This window comes from Pholcus phalangioides, unplaced genomic scaffold (genome assembly GCF_987345545.1).
Source record: "Pholcus phalangioides strain wild (caught in Gottingen) unplaced genomic scaffold, Ppha-v1.0 ptg000013l_1, whole genome shotgun sequence".
NCBI lineage: Eukaryota > Metazoa > Arthropoda > Arachnida > Araneae > Pholcidae > Pholcus > Pholcus phalangioides.
The window spans coordinates 3,818,774-3,842,191 of record NW_028301606.1 but is presented as its reverse complement, the minus strand read 5'-3'; the positions used below and the strand labels follow the sequence as shown (position 1 = coordinate 3,842,191).

At 37.5% G+C, this 23,418-nt stretch overlaps 1 protein-coding gene across 1 annotated transcript; it reads left to right on the top strand.

Annotated features, from left to right (window-relative positions):
* The first annotated feature begins 257 nt into the window (after nucleotides 1–257).
* Nucleotides 258–22,863, top strand: LOC149078483 (PAT complex subunit Asterix). The gene is made up of 4 exons (XM_089240598.1): nucleotides 258–432; nucleotides 675–783; nucleotides 4,121–4,218; nucleotides 22,687–22,863. Exons 1-4 carry the CDS (start codon nucleotides 353–355, stop codon nucleotides 22,757–22,759), a joined length of 360 nt encoding a protein of 119 aa, XP_089096724.1. The 5' UTR covers nucleotides 258–352; the 3' UTR covers nucleotides 22,760–22,863.
* The last annotated feature ends 555 nt before the right edge of the window (nucleotides 22,864–23,418 follow it).

Genomic DNA, 23,418 nt, shown 5'->3' with positions numbered 1-23,418 from the left:
TACCCATAGTCGGCAACTTTTCTTTCGTTCAGCAACTTCTTAGCTATGTATAATTAGCAATGTCCTATATTTAACAAAATTTTCCGTACTTTTATCGTTGAATGATGGACAATGGAACTAACACATTTCAGGAGACATCGATTTCATCCATACCTGGCTCAGATCACCCCCATTAAAAACTTGTTTATTATTGAAGATAGATGGCGCAACACGACAATCGTCAGCCATGGTTTTCGACTCATCATCATCACAACCTTTTTCTCGGTTACAGTCGTCCGTAGCTGCACTTTTCCTGCTTCTCCAGGACGTTGATTAGTAATTTTGCAGTAATAATATTCTAGATTTAGTAAACATGCCATCAGTCGTGGCTCCAGCGACTCAGCCCCCGAACAACTCTTCGTCGGACCCCCGCCGAATAGAAAGGGTTCAAAGGTAAATTAAGATGTAGGGCCGTCTGAAAGCTTTCATGGGTGGCCCAGGGCCAAGTGATTTCCAGAGGCCCTACCTGGCAAATTTACACGATTACTCTCCAGAATTCCCAGATCTTACTTTTGTGAGACCTGGGTGAGCCCCTTGGGTTAAAACGGCCCTGTTAAGATGTGTATTTTCATTATGTGCTCGTGATGAAATTATCTTGTGTATAATCCTAATAATATATTTTTCCCCGTGGACAGGTACAAGGCTCCCGCGGCTGGATCCGCCGCTGCCCCGGGCGAAGATCCTGTACCGGACTACATGAACGTTTTGAGCATGATTTTCAGCATGTGCGGCCTCATGATGAAAGTGAGTTTCGCATGTCGTCATATTTGTGACCTGACATTAAAAAATATATATTATGTTCAGTAGTGTTTCTCAGCTTATAGTCCGTGGACCGCAGGGTGATATAGGATTGCTTTGTAAGGGGGGGATCCACATGATCATTTCCATTCACTTCTATTGTATGAATGACATATTTTGTGCTGCGAAAATGTAATTTATTCCAATCTTTTTTTATGATGTAGAAATTACAAGAAAACAGTACAGTTCTCGATTTAGTGAAAACAGAGTTTAGTTACTCTTATTGGGTGCCAAGTTCGTAGCAAGACTTCGTTGGTGCAAAGCGATTTTATTTATTTATATTTAGTTATACAATAGGCCTATAGTTGGCCCTGGGGTCTATACAAGAGGATGTGATTGAAAATGGCAAATATATTGTTTGATATTGGACAAAAAAAAAAACCCAGTGTGATAGTGGAAATGAAGTTTAACTACTCTTATGGGCAACAAGACCTCAGGTTGCAACCCTAGTGCATCCCAAGGGCTAAGATTCCATAAGCACCAAATTTGGTGAGTTTTTTTTGTCGCCAGGGCATTTGCCCCTTTCGACTCAAGAGTCTTGAGCGGCCATCTTGATGGCCACTAGGGAAAAAAACATTCATGTATTTACAAAAAAAAAAAGAAAGGAAAAAAAAAGAAATAGGTACTCAAATTAAAGAAAAAATCACAAAAAAATATACATTAGAATTGTAATTTTTTTCCACCAGTATGCATTTTGCAAGCATAAGGTGTTCGATAACCTCTGACTCTGTATCTTGTGGAAACAAGCATTATAACAAACAAGAACAATAGCTCTGAAGACACTGGTGATAACAACAACACTTTGAAAATAGATGAGGACAGCACATTTGCTCGAAAACCATTTTTGTCGCCGATAAAAAATTTTGAAACAACGAAAGCGCTAAGGCAAAAAACATTGCCAAATTTAGCACAACCTCATTCGAATTTTAACCATCCTGAGACATAGTGTAGAGAAATAAAGCTTTTTTTCGCCCTTCTTCCTTAACAACACAGCAATAATAAAAAAAATCCACACATGTGCTTTAATATGCATAATCATAATCCACGTTATAAATTAGAAGAATCCACGCAAAATTCAATGAACTGTAGATGGATATTACCAAATTTAAAATCGATAGAATTTAAAATTAAAATTTATTGAAAAAAATTCTTTGGGATTTGAAATAGTTAAACTTTGACCCCACAGAGCAATTTAACACCATCAATAGCAAAAACAAAAAAAATAGGTGCTGAAATGTGACTGATCAAAGTTCAACAACACAATAGTTCTGAAAATGTTTCGTCCAATCGCTAACATATGTGCATGCGAATATGCAAATAAGACATGGGAAGGAACGTAGTAAAATTGCTACGGCTATAACTACAGATGTGATTTTTGCTTTTACTTTGTCATGACCTCTCACCTTCAAATATAAATAATAAAAAATGAATAAGAGATGCTGCAGTTTAATGCAATGCAAATATATTGCAATATTTGTAAATCAAATGATGGCAGGACCCAGCTTCGCGAGCTGATATTATTGTCAACTTGATACACCTGAACCATATTTTAAGAAATCGCAAAGAAAATGCAATCTTTTTTAATAACGGTATTAATATTATTTCACTAAGCAGGTTTAAAGCCCTCGTAAACAAATGAGAGTAAAATCCAGTTGGAGCAGGCAAACATGGAGAAAGTAAACGTAACCAAGGTGCCACATTTGGCAACTTTCTGATAAACTCCATGCTATCCAAAAACTGATGTATAGGATGCAAATACGGCGTCCTATAGCCTATGATATATATAGCAGAGTTTCTCAACCTAGTCCACGGACCACCTCTAGTTCACAATGATGATGCAGATGGTCTAAAGGCAGACTTGATAAATTAACTCCAATTGAATAAAATAACATTTAGTTGTTACAAATGACAATTAATGAGTTCCTACTTAAAAAACTAGACCTTCATGCTTAGGGTAATTATAGTGAAACCTTGAGATATATATACAATGATAAATCCCTGTACAACAATATTTTTTTAAACCTTGTTTGGAATTGCCTATAGTTCAATGTTAATCTCCTATCATACTCCTATCCTTTACTACGAAAAATCCCTCTATTACGATACTTTTTAAAATTCTTTTGAAACTGCCACAACGATATCTCCTTGAATTTCACACAAAATCACCTCCAGTATATGTTTAAATTTCTCGTTAGTGTTTTTCTTTTAGAGAGTATTTGATAACATCAGTATTTTGTGCTATCTACCCTCCAAAATGTCAATGAAGGTGCGGTGAAGCTAATTTCTGTGTGGTACACAAAAGTGTTGTGCATGGAGACTATTTCACTGGGTTAAAAAACTAACTGAATTTCAGACATCGACAATTAGATCCAGACATGATGCCTGGGATTGTATTTTCAAGCCATGTTCTACTTGGCTCGTTGATTTTCACATAAGTACTGTGGAACTTCTCGATAATTAAGACTGGAATTTATGCCCTTTAAGTGGCAGTGTTCTCTGTCTGGGAGTGATATCCATCAAAGCATATTCTTCAGGATGCCCCAGTGTGAAACGACGTGGCCCTCAATATCCCGGATTCAGCAGAAGATGGATAAGTAGTATAGCAAAGGGTTTTACTGCATCACTTGCAAGGAAAGAGTCCGAAGGTGATGTCTTCAAAAAGTTTTGAAAAACATTACCTTTGATTCTACTCATTTAGATATGCACAAAAATATAAAAAAATTCGGTGAAATTATTATGGATCACTCATAAAAAATTATAATTATTAATATTTTGAATGCCAATAGAGGTCAAGAATGAATTTAAAAAACCTGCTGCAACCTCCTGGAATGCTAGAGTGAGGTCATTCAAACAACTCATGATCAGGTGCTGCACAAATAAGGAAAGAGAGAAAAAAGAAATAACTAGTTTTCAGAAAAAAAGAAGAGATGGAGCAAGGAGAAAGGAAAAGAAAGTGGAAAAGACATTTTATGGATATCGCCAAGAAACCCAAGAGACGATGTGTAACCAACTGTTATATTTAATAAGTTTTTTTGCAGCTTTAATGATTGCACCCCGTTTCTAATTTTTTTTTCTTCTGTTTTCTTATGTATTTCTGGGTGAGATGAATATATACTTGAATTTTTTCCATAATTTTTTGAGGACAACACTTTGCGACCCTCCCTTTTCCTTGTAAGACAAAGAATTTGTGTGGTTTTTCTGGTATATAAATATTCACTTTTTTCTTTTCTTTTTGATGCTGTGCTTGTATTTAAATTCAATTTTTAAAATTTTTATTTTATAGTTGAAATGGTGTGCCTGGGTTGCTCTGTATTGTTCTAGTATCAGTTTCGCTAATGCGAGAGTCAATGATGACACCAAGCAGATATTGAGTAGCTTCATGTGAGTAAATTGCTGTATTATTCATTCTTATTTTAAATGCATTTATGTTTCATTTCTGTAAAGGGCATGGTAGCCCAGGTCAATAAGATACTCGCCTAAAGTACCAAAGGATGCTTTAGAGGTGTCGCGAGTTCGATAACCGGTTCGTCCTTGTCAGAAAACTTTCCTGACATAGGGTACAACAGGAACGGTGACATGACCGCAGAAAAAATTGCTACCACAAGGAGTCCCCCATCGAGGGATTAAAGCACCAACCTCTAGATGAGTATAAGAAAGAGCCTGCTGTTCAGCTATAAATTGTAGGCCCCGGTCTAATTAGCCTTCGTGTGCAGAAAATGATTGTGGTGAGACAAAAATGATCAAATGATCATTTCTGTACATGCTCATTTACTAACTAAATTTTATTTGATTTCTTACCCACAGTCATCTTGATGAGTTTCGAAAATCCTCCCCCCACAACCGAACGCCAATTAACAAACATTTGGACCAACATCTAAAAAAAACATACAGTCGGCCCCACTTAAATTGATATCAAATCAGGTTAAGCAGGGTATTTGGTCATGCGGGGAACAATTCAATTGCTGTTTAACCAGTTGACTGGTTACGGCGGCATATGCCGTCGTGAAGATTTTTTGTATAATTATTTTAATTTTTGAAAACTAATTAATAATTAGTTTTAATTATTATTTTCTGGTGATGATTTAAAAACGCAGATAAGAACATAATGAAGCCAGTTTCAATGTGTTGTGCCCGAGTGGCATGGTGGTAAGATGCTCGTCTGCCATCGTGAAAGCTGTTGTCAGGGTCCCTGGTTCGAACCCAAGGGAGGATATAGATAAGATATTTTCCCTAACGAACGCGAGGCGACCACAGATAGACAGCGCCTTCATTTCCAACCTATCTCACTAATGGCAGTAAATTGCAATATAGCGATATGGCCAGAGTCGAAGATTTTAGACTAAACCATGCATCAAAATGAGAATTATATTAAACTACAACATTTAAAATACCTAAGATTTTTTCTTTTCATTGAAAAAATTAGCGCCCTCTATGAGCTCAACAGGCCTCAAAAATAAAATAAAGAAATTTCATTTACATTAACTGCTTAACCGCACATGCTTCTTGTATGAATTCATTTGCAGAAATTTCTAACAAATTTAATTGGTACTTATTGGAATGTGTAGCCGTAACATATTTTTGTTGTGATAGTTACAATTGTTTCATGCTCTTGCTGATACTGCTATCTGTCTTCCGAAGTGAAGATGGTAAATGCTTGAATTTTCGTGACATGTATCATGTTATAGGTCTGCCTGCTATCTGTGGAGAGACTTTTTCAAATTTCAGATCGGCAGATCTTTCAGGATAAGAGTCCAATACGATGACTGCAAATGTATGCACTGAAGACAACTTAGGTACTTCAGGGCTCGCACCCACTCTCGAGTCTAGGTTTTTTCAAGGTTTCAACTTGCAAAATATTTACCTTTAGTTTCAAATGTTTTACCCAATAAAAATATGATATATATATAATGGTTGATGTGCATTAACCGTTGTGTTCATGCAGGAATCGTGATATCCAAGAAGGGAAAAGTAGATATCACATTTTCAGCAGGAAACTCTAACATTGTATGGGAGAAATTTTAGGTTCCAGATGATTTTATAAGTGAGACTGACTGTACATACAGTCGGACCGGCTTAATTTGGTAATGGATAATCTGATACCCCAGTTATACTGATAGAATCCTCTAGAATTAAAATTTCTCCCATAGAGACAATGCTAAATATGATGATTTCTAAAATTTTTTCTTGCTTAATTTGAATATTGGAATTTACACGATAACTATAAATGCATTTCAACCACTATGTTCATAATATTTTTATTGAATGAACCATTTAGAAATTAAGTAAAATATGTGAACAGTTAATATTTATGAAATATCCAGAATTGTGTACCCTGTAATGTTAAAGCTATATTCAGTACATTTAATTATTTTATTTTATGTTCTTTGTTTAGCCCATAGAGGGTGCTAACTAAAAATTCTTAAAATATCTCTCCAAATGTCATGGCTTCATGCAATGTCTTAAAATTAGAAAAAATTACGCGAAAAGAAAGAATTTCTGTTTGTGAAACAGATTGAAAGAGTTTTGAATGCAATAATAATAATAGTAATAAAATTCAAACTGAAATTTTCCAAAGAACATGAAATTTCTCTTGGTATCAAGCATTGCAAAAAACATGGATGAAATCGAAGAAGATTTGTGAAAGAATGGGAGCTTGATCAGAAAATAGAGAGAGAGAAACCAATTTTGATGGTATCAACTTATTTCTTTTCCAATCATTTTATTCTGAAAAGCCAAAAATGCATCAATCAACCTTGCCATGATTGGGTAAAAAAAAAGAGGAAATCGCCAAAGATTTTGGAAACTCTGATAAAAAATATAAAACATACACTATGCAAAATGATAATTCTGATTTCAATTTGATATTTCATTTGTTTATTTTCTCTCTCAGCACTGGGGTAATTTGCTTTTTGAATTAGTTTCATCCTATTCATATCACACTATATATTCTACCTGCCTTTGGCAGATATTGGTTTTTTATTATGAATATTAAACTTAAATTCTGATATTTAATACATTCTGCTCTAATATATTTTTGCTTGATAATATGAAAAATTTTATATATAAAATCTATACTATGGTATGAGTTGCACTGCAATCTAATTTCTCCCCACATGATCAGATTCCTGGTTAATCAGATTTTATGTACCAAAATCGTTGATCTCTGTTTGAGCAGGGCCGACTGTATTTACCGAAATGCTTTAACAACCTTTGAGGAGCACTATAAAAAAAAATTTTTTTGACTAAACTAAAGGCCCATTTACACGAGGCAAGTGCTTTAGTTTTTAACTTAATTTTAACTTACCGATTCTTCTTGAAAGTGTCCACACGATAAGTGGTAAGTAGAAGCTCATTGGATAATTTTTACGGAGGTGAGCGCAGTTAGCGCATGCGCGCTTCAGTCCACTCAAATCCACGGAGAGAGACAGACGCAACGTGCGGGAGTATAATAGTAATAATTTTTCATTTATCTGGCATTCAGAGAGGTGCTTTTTTTAAAGCTCATAGCTTTCGTAACGATGGATGAAGATGATCAGGTAGAACTTACGAATACTGTGATCAGAGCCACATTATATGATATTTTTTTTAAAGAATATAAATTTATTCACTTTCACTTACCTAAGAGGGGTATAGTTATGTGGTACACATAGAGGACGATGTATATTCTGACTCCAATTGAGGAAACGGTTGATAATATTTATGTTCATTTAATTTTAAAAAACTATTTACATAGGTTAACAATATCAATTCCACATAATAAAAAAGGAGAAACTTTTTTCTCACTTGCACGAGAGCAACACACTGAGCAAGAAGTAGGTCACGCAAGGGAAACAGTTCGCTTGTCCCCTTTTTTCGCCTCTGCCACCCACGCATCAAGAGGTGCACGTAAGGGGAACGCCACAGGGGAAAAAAGAATACAAAATATGTAAGTCATCGAGAAGAAATATAAGATTGTAAATATCAATTATATGATATTTTAATCAAAGTTAAAGAGGAGATAAATTATGAATTATGTAAGCCGAAAATACAGGAGAAGATTCTTGGCATTTGTAGGAAATTCTAAGATTCTAAATTCTAAATTAAATAATAAAAATTCATTAAACAAAAATTATTTCCAAATTTTCAAAATCATTATTATTTTTTAATCTATAGAGATATCTTATGTTAAATATTTGATCATGTATTTTTACAACAGATGGCAGCAAATTTGTTCTGGACGAGAGAAATATTCAAAGCCCCCCCCCCCCCTCCAGTTTTTAATATATAAATCCTCCACACCTGATATATATTTTTGAATCTTCAATTTTTTTCAACTCCTGACATCACATTGACAGAATATTCCATAGTGTTTTCCAACATCGAATAGTTTTTAGCTTGTTTGTTAAGGTAATGTTCATTTCAATATTTCAACAAACATTCATGGCGAAGATATTTTTCAACAAACTTGAAGGTTGTGTCCTCTGACCACCTCACCATCCAATATTTCTGCGGAATTCTAGCGAAACTTCAGAAGACGACGGAGTATGAACAGGTTCACGCTTGAGATCAAAATAAACCCCTCTGTGAGAAAGCAAAAAGGCCCCTCCAAGAGCGGAAGGTCACGCCCACTGGCGCATGCGCATAGGTCTACTTAACCGGAAAAAATAGAACCGTTCGTATTTAACTTACCAACTAAATCACTTGTGCACTTACGCACTTGCCAACTAAAGCCGTGTAGACGGCCCTTGTCGTCTGCATACATTGTATCGTACTTGGCAACTAAAAATTAAGTTACCAACTAAATCACTTGCCTCGTGTAAACAGGCCTTAACTGCATGTACTCTGTACATAGGACTCATATAAATTTATTTTGCAACTATTCTTTTATTTTTATGAAAATCTAGCGAGCAACAGGTGGGCACACAGCGAGGACACCCCCCCCCCCTACCTAAAACACTGAAAGCTTCCCTAGGGTTTAATGCAGGAAAAGCAACATTTTGTTTGAAAAATTCTCTTTCTACTGATTTTGTAGGCCAAAAATGATCAACATAAGCATATTGATAGCTAGACCATCTTTTCCAATGAGAGGATAGTGTAAGTTTTCCTTCTTCAGTGGCATATAAATTTGTTCGAAATGCCAAATTTTCCATCAGTGACATTGGAAATAATAAGAACATTGAGATTGGTGATATACCCTGCATTTATAGAATTTCCCCTAGATGGTCCCACTTCTTCCTTGAAATTCAGTGTCCAGGTTTTGATTCTTGCTTTTTTTTAGCGAACTATTGTCGAGAAGATCCAAGCATTAGGGACTATTTACCTTCTTCATCACCATCATTTTCGTCGTCATCTATGCAGTAAGGCTTGTTTTATTTTCTTCATCTGAGGTATCATCAGGTGCATTCGATTCTGGATCAGAGGGAAGATCTGAAATTAGTAAAATCTTACTTCCTCTGCACTAAGGAATTTTTTTAGGCATTTCACCACCAATAAAAGTAATAAATGTTTGGGGATGGAAGGAAAAGAAATTTTAGAAAGTAAAATTAAAACACTGGAGAGAGAGCATAGAAAATAGTTGTCAGCAGCCACTCTAAAACCACTGGAATGAAAGAATGGTTATGTGTGGGATGAAAAAGAGCATGTTGTGTCTTCTATTCTAACCTCCCGAAACTCCTCTACTAATACACATCTGAGATGCTTCAACACCATTGCTGTCAGCCATTTTCTAGTAAACAAGAAAGAGAGGAGAAAATGAAGAAAAATAAGGTCGCTTTTTATATCTCAGAGAGGTAGTTTCATACTGACGCCACTCAGGGCTGTCTTAAGAGCATCAGGGGTCCCCAGGCCAAGTGATGTTTTTGAGGCCTCACCGGGAAAATTCTCAGAAATTGCAATTACTTCTCATTTTTGTGAGGCCTCTTATCCTCTTGATGTGCCCGGGTGGGCCCATGCATTAAGACGGCACCAATGCCACTAGGGGATATCTCTAGATGTGCGGTGTCCTCAGTATGGAACCACCTTTTTAAAACGTCCATAATTTGATTTTAAACTATTTGTTAAGACCGCCAAGCTGCGCCATGCGCCAAAACCCTCCCACTGCGTGGGAGTAGAGGAGAGTTGCTGCCTTAGCACGAGAGAAAGAGCACGGGCCTTCCGTCGCTCTCTTGAGTAATGTTCTAATAGCATAAGAATAAAGTTGTTTAAGTTTTCAAAGCCTTCTTCAGATACAGTCCACTTGCTTGAGCAGAGTCTAAACATTTTGGTCAACATCTTCGCCGGAGAATTAAAATTAAGATGGACCAGACAACACTCAACCGCACTCGCGGTGCGATCAAAAGGAGGATTACACGAGTCCAGTCGGTATTACAAAACATCGATGAATCGAGTGAAGAAACTGATGTTGTGCTGTTACAACAATTAGTGAAAATTGAGGACATTCGAACGAGCATCGATGAACTCTTAGAGGGATACGCCGCCTTGCCAGCGGACGCACAACTAGATGATGCCTTCGACCAAATCGAGGAGATGGAGGCGAACGTAGACGCATTAGAGGTACGTTCAAAATGTTTAGTTTCAAAACTAAAAATCAAATCGGAAGATAATCAGGTCGCTCAACCTGCAACCGCAAAATTGCCGGAGATTCCTTTGCCGAGTTTTTCGGGAAATCTGGAAGAGTGGAGCTCATTCAAATCCGAGTTCAAATCTTTAATTATAGACAATGAATCACTGAATGAAGCTCATAAACTTCACTATCTTCGAGCCTCGTTAAGAGGGGAAGCGAAACTTGTCGAAACGGTCGACGATACCTTCGACTCGCTTTTCGGAGAATTAGAGAAGCGATTTGAAAACAAAAGGTTCATCGCTGACACACATATCAACGCTATTCTTAACCTTGAGAAAATACATCATGAATCAGCTAAAGAGCTTCGAAAAATGGTGAATACTGTGGGGAATGCTCACATTTAATACAACTAAAAGGGATACTAAGGTAGTTTATTACGTTGATCCTGATTAAATAAGAACAGAATAATACAACAAAAGCGTCAGTGTGGGAGGCCACGTCTGATCTCACCCACGTACACGTCGACGTCTGCGTCTCTCAACTCAGTATACATCGTCAGAGGGCGCTCGTATCTTACCGTGAAAGATAGGACGTCTTCCTTCCTACATCGGCCATTCTGATCTGTAGCATGCGCCCTCGCATGTGCAATACTTATACATATAATGTACACACATATAAGCAAATAGACAAAAACTTGCCAGGGAAAAGAAATGGACATCAAAAAATTAAAAAAAATCGGCATAATATGGTTAAACGGCAATGATAATTATAATAAAAGGCATATTAGAAATAATAATCACTAAGCACATCCGCAAACAAAAAAAAAATATTGACTCATAACTAAAAATTAAAACACGTCAAAATAAAAATCAGCGACAAAAACACACCATGAAAAAAATTATCGAAAATTAGAAGACACGCTAAAAGAAAGAAAATATATATACATAAACACACAAAAAAAAATATTACGTAAGTTTCGAAATAACACGTCTATTGAAAAATGATAATACGCCTAATCATGAAATAATATGTTCATAATCATAATAATCATCTATCATTCATGGAAATACGAAATCAATAGGATCATGAACAAAAAAATCAATCGCATTAAAATGAAAAAGAAAGGAGAAAAAAAAAAGTATACACATAAAATAAAATGAATCAAGTCAAATATTCATATTATTGTGACAACGTCGTTCAGTTTGTATTTGATTGGAGGTCTTCTACGATAGTTATACGTCTTTCTAACCTTTAACATATGTTTGAAGTTTTTGTTGGACGTCGGCAGATGTCCAAGGTGATTGATATTGTAGGTGTTCAAAGGGGAATCGTCTTTTTGAAGGGAATGCAAACAACTCTGTTTGGCATTCTTTCTATTAGGTTTCGGAACAGCTTTAAGAACTTTTTTGGATGTCCGAAAAGACATGGTGACGAATAAAACTGCAACGAAGAGGTATGCTGCAACACTTATATATGAGAAATATTTTAGAGATAATAGCAGAAGTAACACCAACACAAACACTATAGCACTTTCTTTGACATCTGTCCAATGCACCAATTCGGCAACTAGAGAGAAGAAACAGCAACAATCTTCATCATCAGTGTTGTTATCAGGTTCAGCTTCCATGACGTCGGATGCTGTTGAATGTTTCACCACCTTCTCGTCATCGGTGTTGACCATATGCACAACCAGCTTATCGCACACAGGAATCATCTGTTTCTCATCATCAATATCGCCTTCAAGCAAATCGAAGAATTGTTCCTCATCAATATCACGTTCGATGAAAGGCTCTCTGGGAGAATGGCACATCGGTTTGTCGTCTGTGACCATGATGCAAAGTTCAGCTTTCGTAGTTTCGGTTTTAGTAGCCACATCAGATGGAAATAATTGATTACCGTCAGTTTGGGTTTCTTTCGAGACTAAGGGCGAAATGTCAATTTTAGGGTTTTCTTCAAGTATCGCATAAACAAGTGGTTTATGTGCATCGTCAGACGTCTGCTTCTGAAGATTGGAAAATATCACACCATCGGGTGTAATAGTAAGTTCGGCTTGGTTTATGACATCACATCCTAGGATAATATCAAATATCATGGAGGGATTCGGCACAACGTGTATCTGAGCAGTAAGGTTCTGATCGTCAATGGAAAGCGTCGTTTGAAAAGAACCAATAACACGAATTTTTGAATAACCAAATCCAGTGAGAACACCAATATTCGTTGTTAGCTTTGGTGATCCCAGATGGATCCATGCATTTTCTTTCATGAGAGTCATTTGACTTCCTGTATCAACTAAACATCTTATTTTAGTACCCATGAGTCGAACATCTTTGCACATTACATCTAGCGGAGTAGCTTGGTAGGTATTATTTACGTCAGCGGCATAATGCAAGGATTTTTGGATGATTTGTGGACACGCGTCAGATTTATGACCAAATTCGGAACAAGAAATACACTTTGGTCCTCGATGTTTCTCTGGACATAGTCTAGAAATATGACCATTTCCATTGCAATTAAAACACGTGATCTGCTTTGATTGCCTAGGTGTATGAAAGTTTTCGAAATTCGGGTTTGGCTTTTGACTGCTTAATTTCGGGTTTGGCTTGTGGAACCAACTGTTTGCGTCAAGAGTATTAGTTGGATGATGGAATCCAGTTGAGGATCGGCTACGGCTTGTTTCATTAAAGACTTTTTCATACATCATTAACTTTGTTTTGAATTCGGCAATCGTCTGGCACCCATAGAGTAGAAATTTATTTGCTGGTAAATCAGAAATACCGTTTATACAATAGTCTATAATCGACGCATCATCGATAATACCATTGCCATGGCTAGCTAATTCTCGAATAGCTATAAAATATTCAGAAAGGGTTTCTGACGGACGCATTTTCCGTTGTTGAAGTCGTCTGTGCAATTCGGCACTGTTTATCTTCATGCTAAATTCCTCAAGTAGTGCTCCCTTTAATGTTTTCCATGTCGTTAGCCCTCTTTGGGATTGCGCGAACATTTTCGCGGGGCCTACAAGGTTTCGTTTTACGAGCATGATTTTTTGTTGTTCAGTTAGGGAGGGAAAAAGCGAAAAATTCTCCTCCACGTCCCCGATGAAAGCATTCACACCATATGTATCTTTCCCCGAGAAAGACCTCATCGTCTCTTTCAAGTCGTTCAAAACCAGCCAATAACTTCCGTCTTGACAGCTTTGATGGTTTTCGAAGGGAGGGTTCGGAATCGTCGTCACAACAGCATTTTTGTTTACATGCAGGGGATTCCGTGGGGTGAACGAGTCTCTGTTCTGCTTAGTGTGAGGGTGGATATGTGGTGGGGTCGCGTCGGTGTGGAGTGGGTGTTCTTTTTTCTTTACATGAACTGAAGCCTGCGATATGGAGGTTTCGGCGTCGTCATCATCATCATCGTCACTGTCCTCTTCTGAAGAATTATTTTTACTATTATAATTGTGAAAGTCTTGCACATTCGACAAAAAATTAAAAATTTCGTCGCAAATCTGTTCCTTTGTTTTGGGGATTTCCAAATGCAGGGCATTTCCGACTGAAATTAACTGGGACAAATTAAATGATTCTAGGACTACTTTTTTTCTTTCGGGAACATCAACATTCCAAGGAAATCCCTTGAAAGCTCGAAGCTTTTTTCTGCTGCTTCGATCGAAGGGTTCGGCAAAAATGATGTCATTTAAGAGCTTTATGGTTGATGATTTCGCAAATTTTAGAGTTTGAGCAATGGATGGAATTTCTCCGAGAGAAATCTCCATTATGAGAAAAAGAACTCACCCCGTCTGATGAAAACAAAAAGTCTGCTAAATAATCCAGATGCACACACACAGTATCACACTCGCGTTGGATAGCTTCTCGTCGCGTCTACCAAATGTTACTACACTCGTCATTTATCTAGGGGATAATTGGGTTTGAAAGGGCGAGCCCCCAAATGTGGGGAATGCTCACATTTAATACAACTAAAAGGGATACTAAGGTAGTTTATTACGTTGATCCTGATTAAATAAGAACAGAATAATACAACAAAAGCGTCAGTGTGGGAGGCCACGTCTGATCTCACCCACGTACACGTCGACGTCTGCGTCTCTCAACTCAGTATACATCGTCAGAGGGCGCTCGTATCTTACCGTGAAAGATAGGACGTCTTCCTTCCTACAATACTATCCTGAGACATCTCAGAGGGCTCAAACTTGTAAACCTTGAGATGAATAAGCTAACTGAGATACTGCTTGTTAATGATATTTTGCCTAAGCTAGACCGTGAGTCACGCAAGCAGTACGAAATGTCGCTGAAAAACACGGAATTTCCCGAATGGGAAGAGTTTGTTGACTTTTTGCAAAGAAGGAGCCAAGTGCTTGAAAATACTCAACGAGTTTCCTACGCGAAATCTAAATTCGATGCACTTTCAAAACCTAAAAGTCTGATAGCCAAAGCGAATGCAAAGCAAAATTCCTGCCCCATTTGCGGAGAGAATCATCCAATTTATAAGTGTAGAATTTTTCATAGCCTTTCTATTGAAGAGAGAATATACGAAGTAAAAAATAAAAAACTGTGTTTTAACTGTCTGGAATCCCATAGAGTAGTCGAGTGCGGCAGCGATAAGAGATGCCGTATGTGTGGGAAGAAGCATCATTCGTTAATCCATAGAGAGAATGCACAACCACAAAAACCAAAACAAAATGAGTCCCCCACTGAAAGAAAAGAAATCGGGGCTTGTGAGACCAAGAAAGAGAAAACGACAGACTCATGTGCCGCATCTTCCAGTGTTGACAATTGCTTACATTCAAGCGAGAAAAGGGGATGCGTTCTGTTGTCAACAGCAATAGTTTACATCCAGAGGCCAGCTGGTGGGATGTTTCCAATACGCGCTTTACTCGACGCCGGCTCTCAAGTCAGTTTTGTCAGCAATGAGGTGGCAGACTCTTTACGACTTCGGAGAAACACTGTAAACGTTCCTATTGCAGGACTGAATGACTCTATTCTGAACATAAAGAAAAAAGTAACAACGCTAATCGCTAACCGCGAAGGGGACTATAGTAAAAAGCTCGATCTTTTAGTTGTTCCCAAGATAACAGATTTAACGCCGTCAAAGCGTTTGGATTTGACCTGCGTTGAACTTCCTAGAAACTTGAGTTACGCGGATCCTAACTTCAATATTCCGCAAAAAATAGACGCATTGTTGGGTGCAGAAATATTTTACGAGTTATTGGAGAACAACCAAATAAAATTGAAAAATGAGCCTATCATACTTCAAGCATCTGTGTTTGGTTGGATAGTAACAGGGACATTCCAGAATGCGGTAACCTACAACAATCTTCATTGCCATTTAACGAGTTATCGGGATGAGGTTGAAAAGGGTTTGGCGAAGTTCTGGGAACTGGAGTCAATCGGGATAATTGATGATCCTAAATTCAAGGAAACCGACGAGGCCAAACAGTTGTTTGACAAAACAGTCTGTTTCAAAGACGGACGATATGAGGTTAGCCTACCATGGAAGAGAGATTGGATAGAGCTAAATGATAACTTTAGTGTCGCAGAGAAACGGTTACAGAGCCTTCTCAAGAGAATGCGGTACGATCCGACTATGTTTGCTCAGTATCGTGAAGTACTAGACAATTACTTGGATCAAGGGATTATAGAGAAAGTACCAGACGCGGAAAACACTGATGGAAAACCAGTATATTACTTGCCACATCAAGCAGTATTTCGAGCAGAAAGCGTCACGACAAAAATGAGAATTGTATTCGATGCAAGCTCTCACAAACCAGGTGAACTGTCCTTGAATGACTGCCTTTGGACAGGTGCAAACTTAAACCCGAACATTTTTCATTTGTTGACGTACTTTCGTCTCAACAAAATCGCGTTTCTTGCAGATGTCGAAAAAGCATTTCTACAGATTTCTCTTGCAGAAAACGAAAGAGATGCAGTGAGGTTTCTATTCACCAATGCAAGGTGCATCAGCGATCATGCCAACGTGCAAGAGTTTCGATTCAAAAGAGTATTATTCGGCGTCAATGCCAGCCCATTCTTACTTGCTGCTACGATCAAAACACACATAGAAAAACAACGCGACAATTATCCAGTTGCAACTCAAGTGCTCGACACCTGTGTTTACGTCGATGATCTAGTGGCTGGAGAAGACAGCGTGGCAGAAGCATTGCGAGTCTCTCGTGAAACTAGAGAGATCATGAGAGGTGCCAACATGAATCTTCGTAAATGGATATCTAACGATCCTAGGCTGATTCATCTATGGAAGAAAGAGGGATTTGACGTCCATCCTCAGCATACAGACGGCATCAACATGCACAAGGTTTTGGGATTGTCATGGGATGCTTCTCATGATTATCTAGCCATGGATATCATGGACCTTGTGGAATTCCTGAAACAAAACAAAAATACGAAACGCTTCTTATTGCGAACAGCAGGTAGAATCTTCGACCCAATTGGACTTCTTACCCCCTACACGATTAGACTGAAGTGTTTATTCCAAGAACTGTGGCTTCGAAAATTGAACTGTGGCTTCGGAACTTCCCCGCCTATCCGAACTACAAGTGCCGAGGGTCATTCTCGATCTTTCTGAAGATGACTCGAATGAAATAGAGATTCATTGTTTTTCAGATGCCAGTCAAAGAGCCTACGAAGCAGCGGCGTACCTCAGAGTCCGGTTCAGGGACCATATTTCCGTGAACCTGATTGCTTCCAAAAGCAGAGTTGCGCCACTGAAGAACCTTTCTCTACCGAGGTTGGAGTTACTCGGAGCACTACTAGCGGCAAGATTGACCTGCGAGATTGAGAAAGTCGTGAGAAGGAAAAGACCATGTAAGACCTACTTCTATTCCGATTCACAGATCGTATTGTTGTGGATAAAGGGTTCAGTAAAAAGATGGAAACCATTCGTCGCAAACCGTGGAAATCCAAACTTTGACAGAAAAAACTGTTGGTTCCACTGCCCTGGGAAGGACAACCCAGCCGATTTGGTTACCAGAGGCATCAGTGCTGACGCCCTTTTGCACAGTGACAGATGGTGGACCGGACCGAGATTCTTGATGAGAGAAGAGCTTGCTTATGAGGACTCACCACCTGTGGTTACCGAACTGTTTGAAAGTGAGTACTCCAAAGAACTCAAAAAAAATTCGAACAGTAATTTTGAGGACACTAACTTGTCTTTGACTCTAACTACCAAGAATTCTCTCATTGAATATATCTTAAAAATTAACAGTAGTTACGTCACAATATTACGTATATTGAGTTTTGTATTAAGATTTGCCTATAATTTGAGATCTTGTGAAAAACGAGCAGGTAACTTAATGAGACAGGAAATACAATTTTCTGAAAATCTCCTGATAAAAATCATTCAAGGGTTGGAGTTTAAGGAAGAAATCGAAAGACTTAAGAGGGGAGAGGCTCTAAAGGGTAACTCCAAGTTAGCTTCCTTGAACTGTTTCTTGGATGATGATGGTATTTTGAGAGTTGGTGGAAGACTTCAGAATTCCGATCTAAATACCAACAGTAAATTTCCCATGTTATTGCCATCTAACCATCCTCTCACCATGATCATATTGAGATACCACCATTTAAAGTATTTGCATATTGGTGCACAGTCGTTATTATATCATGTGAGACAAAAGTTTTGGCCAATCAATGGTAGAAATCTTTGTAGGAAGTTAGCAGGAGGCTAATATGAGTACAAGAGTGTCTTATTTGTTTCAAAAACAAGCCTGTACTGTTAAAAGTTGACAATTTACCAAGCACTCAATGGAGTACTGCCAGGATCACCGAAGTGTTCCATGGCAACGAAGGAAAGATAAGAGTTGTAAATATACGTTTGCCCAGTGGCAAAATTTTGAAAAGAAGTGTGAGAATTATTTGTGTTTTTTTTACCTATTGAGTAAGAATTATTTTTGCATTTGTGTATAACATGTTCTAATGTATTTATATTGTATATTCATTTCATTCACTTATTCAGGACATTAATTTTTATTGCGTTATTCATTCTATTTTGAAAATTTTTGTATTGTATGTATTGTATAATTGAAATTATGTAATTTCAATCGGCGGGAGTGTTAAGACCGCCAAGCTGCGCCATGCGCCAAAACCCTCCCACTGCGTGGGAGTAGAGGAGAGTTGCTGCCTTAGCACGAGAGAAAGAGCACGGGCCTTCCGTCGCTCTCTTGAGTAATGTTCTAATAGCATAAGAATAAAGTTGTTTAAGTTTTCAAAGCCTTCTTCAGATACAGTCCACTTGCTTGAGCAGAGTCTAAACACTATTCTTAAGTTCAATTGAATGGCTTGATTTCAATAAATAGGGCAAAAACTATAAAAAATCATCCACAATTTTTGAGAAAATTTTTTTTTATGTTAGGAAATAAATTTTAAAACAAGTATCATATAAAAATAGAGAAAATGGCAGATTTCTTTTACCACTTGCAAAACAAAACCAGTATGATGTTGCCATTTCTGGCAGAAAATCTAAATCTTAAGCTAGTTAATAGGAATTAAATTATTTCTGAGCAAATATTAGTTATCTTTTGATGGAATTTTGAAAAGGTTGTTTTACTATGGGGACATGCACACCAGAAAGGGTTAAGACATCAAAACAAAAAATATGAGCTCACCCAACGAAAATTTATGACAGTCATTTATCAATGAAAGTACAGAATTGAGGAAAAAAAAAATTTCAGAATGAATGAAAATTTTGAATCATTTGGGGGGGGGGGGCTGTTTTACTCTGAGCCCTAGAGCTCATATGCATATGTTCTGGTTAATTGACAAAAGTGTTAAGTTTCTAGGTCAAAATCTCAAGTACAGTAGCTGCCATTTATAAGAATCACATTTGGCTTATCCATTTTGATTCTTACAAGTGGTTGATTCTTTCATTCAGAAAATATTTGTTTTGTTGTTCATATATAGTTACCACTGATGTATGCAGGAGTGGCGGGGGGGGGGGGTACTTCTTAAGCAGAGATTATGTTTCAGCAGTTAACTGGGAGAAAACACCCTTTATTTTTTTTCTTGTTCAATAATTTAATTTGTGATATTTTAAATTACAGTTTCTTAAATGCCCAGTTTCATTTTTCATACATACTGTAATGATCGCACTCACACTCCCCCCCCCCCCCAATAGCAAAACCACAAACCAAATGCTTCACACATAAACACATTGGAAGCAACACGTTTGAGTTTTTTTTCCCTTGTAGGAATTCTACGACATATTTTTCTTGTATTGAGATATCTACAAGGTTGCGCAACATGATCATATCACCTGAGACAGACAATAGGAAAAGTCAAGTTTTTCAAATGTGCCTCTGAGCCAATCAGTGCCCTTGTTGGTTGTCAGGCGATCATATTCACCAATCAGGAGAGTTTTAAATCGATATAGAGTTAGTACTGACAACATTTTTCAGCAGAGAGTGATCAGGGTTTCATGGAGGTAAGTCGTGTGCTAAAATGCGAACACACTCTCTCAGGAAACTGAAAATAAACCATGACAATGCCTTCCAGAGTTACCTTAAGCTCCTGTTCATCAGTCAAAGGTGATGATAGGGGAGTTGATCAAAATTTTGTATTGATTATTACGAGGACCTTTTTTTGTATAAATCCTGTGTACTGTGAGGGTGCCCTTATTCGTTTATATTCCACATGGAGTTATTTGTGTAATATATCTTGATTAGGGAATAACCATGAATAAAATCAACTTGTAATTCTCTAAAAAAACTCAAACGTGCTACTTCCACTTCCAATGTGTTTATGTGTGAAGCGTGTGGTTTGTGGTTTTGCTATTGGGGGGGGGGGGGGAGAGGGAGTGTGAGTGCGATTATGACAATACTACTGTTGGCTATTCCTACATGAAAAATACCTGTAATGTCACTTACTTTGAAGACTTATGAATATGTGTGTGCACATGTTTTTCTAAGTCATAGAATAGTCCATAAACATTTTTAAATATACCTCTATGCTCTAGAGTTCTGATAACATCCAGAGCATCTCACAATTGTTTTGCTGTGGGAAAAATCTTGTCCACATTTATTCTCTGACTCATTTTCCTCTGCATTGAATGAATGAATGTCAGAACTCTGCTCCCAGACTTTTTCCGTTGCCGAGATCTCTTCCAGCCCAACTTCATGGCAAAGTCTGGAACAATTTTCTTTTACACTGTGTAAATACTTAATTTTGTTCACCACAACTTTATGAGTCTAATAGTTTGAAGGTTTTCTCTCTCGTCAACATGAACACATTCCTAAAAAAATTGGGAAGCTTCTACTTTAATACCACTCCCATGGTCAGTGACGTCTTTGCGAATCAACCTGAATCAGACAAGGACTCTTAAACTGTTGAAGGGTTTCATTAACACACACATGTGCATACTATATGATTTTCAATGTGCTCTTTTATTAAAATAATGAAAGGATCCTAAAAGAAAGCTTGAGCGTAGTCCCTTAATGTCATGAAGACGACCTTGACTGCAGTGAAAAAAAGTGAGTCAGTGACTTTTTAGTTTTGTTCCAGAGTTTAAGCTTTTTTTGCAAAATGTGAAAGAAGAGGCAACCACTTTTGCAAAAATGCATACAAGAGATACGTAACGAGTAGACATCAAACCATCAATCATTAGCATTGTAGACAGACCATTTTGCCAAAAGAATTTTTTATCTAGCTTAAACCTTGGTTTGATCATGTGATGCTCAACAGACAAGGTGGACATGCAGTCTCATATAGACTATGGCTTGTCTAGATATTTGGTATGCATACTACAGTCGTCAGTGGGAGTATGGGAGTAGGTCACATTCCAGAGGTGACTAAGCTGCTGTGTTGTTTGAGTGGTCATTGTGAATTATGGAATCCCAGCATGAGGACCCGGTTTTGAACCCCACCGTTGCCACAGTGGAAGTTGGCTAATGTTGGTTTTCTGTGGTTTCCCATTTAGAGGTGCAAATGTGAGTGTGAGTAATAGGAGTAACAGGCTTAAAATGATACAATTATTCAATCATTACACTCCATTCTTGGTTAAAAAATGGACGGCATGGATGACAGCACTACACATAACAAAGGTTACATAGAAACAGACATGTGAGGTTCACAACACATGCATGCACATCAATATCTGAAAGCATGGCCGAGGTCCATGGGTGCGGAGATACGGGGAAGGGGGGAGGGTCAGCATCAAAGGTGGAGTCGACTGATCTAATGTATATATGAATTGACATCATCTTGCCCCCCCCCCCCCAGCAATAATGACCGTGTCCCCCAGACCTCCAAGTCTATCTCTGCCCCTATGCCCAGGTCTTCTTCGACTACCTGGTAAAATCTCTTCATTGAGACAGAAGTGGGCTATGATTTGGTTAGGAGGAAGAGGGGTTGACCATGAATATGGAAAATCTGTAAATAACACAAACCCTAAAATTTTGTTTTTAAGTATCTCGTTTATATCTGCTTTATTCGTCAGAAGTAGAAAGGAGCATCTAGTGATTTTTCTGTGATGTTTTCTGAAAAAATATAAGGTCTTTGAACAGTTCCTTCTTCATTTCAGTTAATTTGTTAGAGTATGGTAACAAGGTTTCATCTATCAATTTTTCAATGCATTAAAAAAAATTAAGAATGATAACAAATATTATGACATGAATGTCGCTCTCCACTTGTTAATACAAGATATACAGAAGACTGGATGTTGTGAAGATATTTATTAAAAAAAATATCCTTCCTTAAAAAAAAAAAAAATTAACATCTCAAGTAATAAATATCTTCACAACATCCAGTCTTCTGTATATCTTGTATTAACAAATATTATGTTATTGTGAAAATTAGTCTACTGAACTGCATTTCGAGTGCAAGGAATCAATATATTGATTCATGCTAATAATGCATGTCATAAGGACATGAAGATTGTGTCTCTGGTGTATTGGTTTGTTGTATACTTGCAAACAACTTTCTTTTTAAAGATTTTTTTCAGCATTTACATCCACAGAAAATCTTATTTTTCAAAATATATTGATTGTTAATGTTTTTGCACAAGTATGTTTTGCTGAATAAACAAAAGCTGATTTTTTGATGGAAGTTCAATTTAATAGTGGAAGGTAGCTCTGCCATGAAGCCGATCTAGAAGAGATCTTTGCAAAGGGGACAGTCTGATGGCAGTGCTCTGACATTTATGTCTTGTGTAAGGGCAGCACATACACCAATGCCGCTCAAAATATTTTTCACTCATTCCAACTAATACTGTAATTTGTTACACTCCAAGTTTCTTATTTAAATGAACTGTTTTTATATAATAATATTGAAAGCCCTTGAAATTTTCATTTCTTATTACAGGTTGTCGATTTCAGCGGTGGTCATGTCTTATCTCCAGAACCCTCAGCCAATGACATTACCGTGGACTACTTGATGAATAAAGTGGGGAAAAATGAATGACTACTTTACAAGTGCATGGAAGAATGTGAAGTTTTTAGCAAAAAAGATTTATTTAAGAATTAAAATTGTTTTCTTTGATTTTTTGGTGCATAAATTGTTTGTGCTTGCTTGATCTGCGGTAGGTAAATATACAATAAGGTACATCAAGACGTTTTATTGCTAATTTGAATTTTTGGATGACTACAGCAGCTCTTAAAAACTACCTTTGAGTTTTTCAATTTTATGTTGGAACTAGCTATAATACCCAGCACTGATTTCTTCAATTACTGGGAGGATTGAGAAAGTGACAAACTATTATAAAGGCACAAACTATTATGCATAATATTGGCGAGATTAAAGAAGTGACAAAACCATTGCATATACATGGCATGAATGTCGCTCTCCACTTGTATACAGAAGACTGGATGTTGTGAAGATATTTATTATTTGAGATGTTAATTTTTTAAGGAAGGAAAAAACTCATCCCTGCCTGTACCGGGAGTTGAACCCGGGTCCTTCGATTGCCGGACGAGTGCTCTGACCACTAAGCTACAGAGGAGATAGAGATTTTCCTTCGCTAGAGCGTAATATATGCTGAACGGAACCGTGCAATGGACGGTGAAACCGATCAGCTAATAGCTCATGGACGACGAG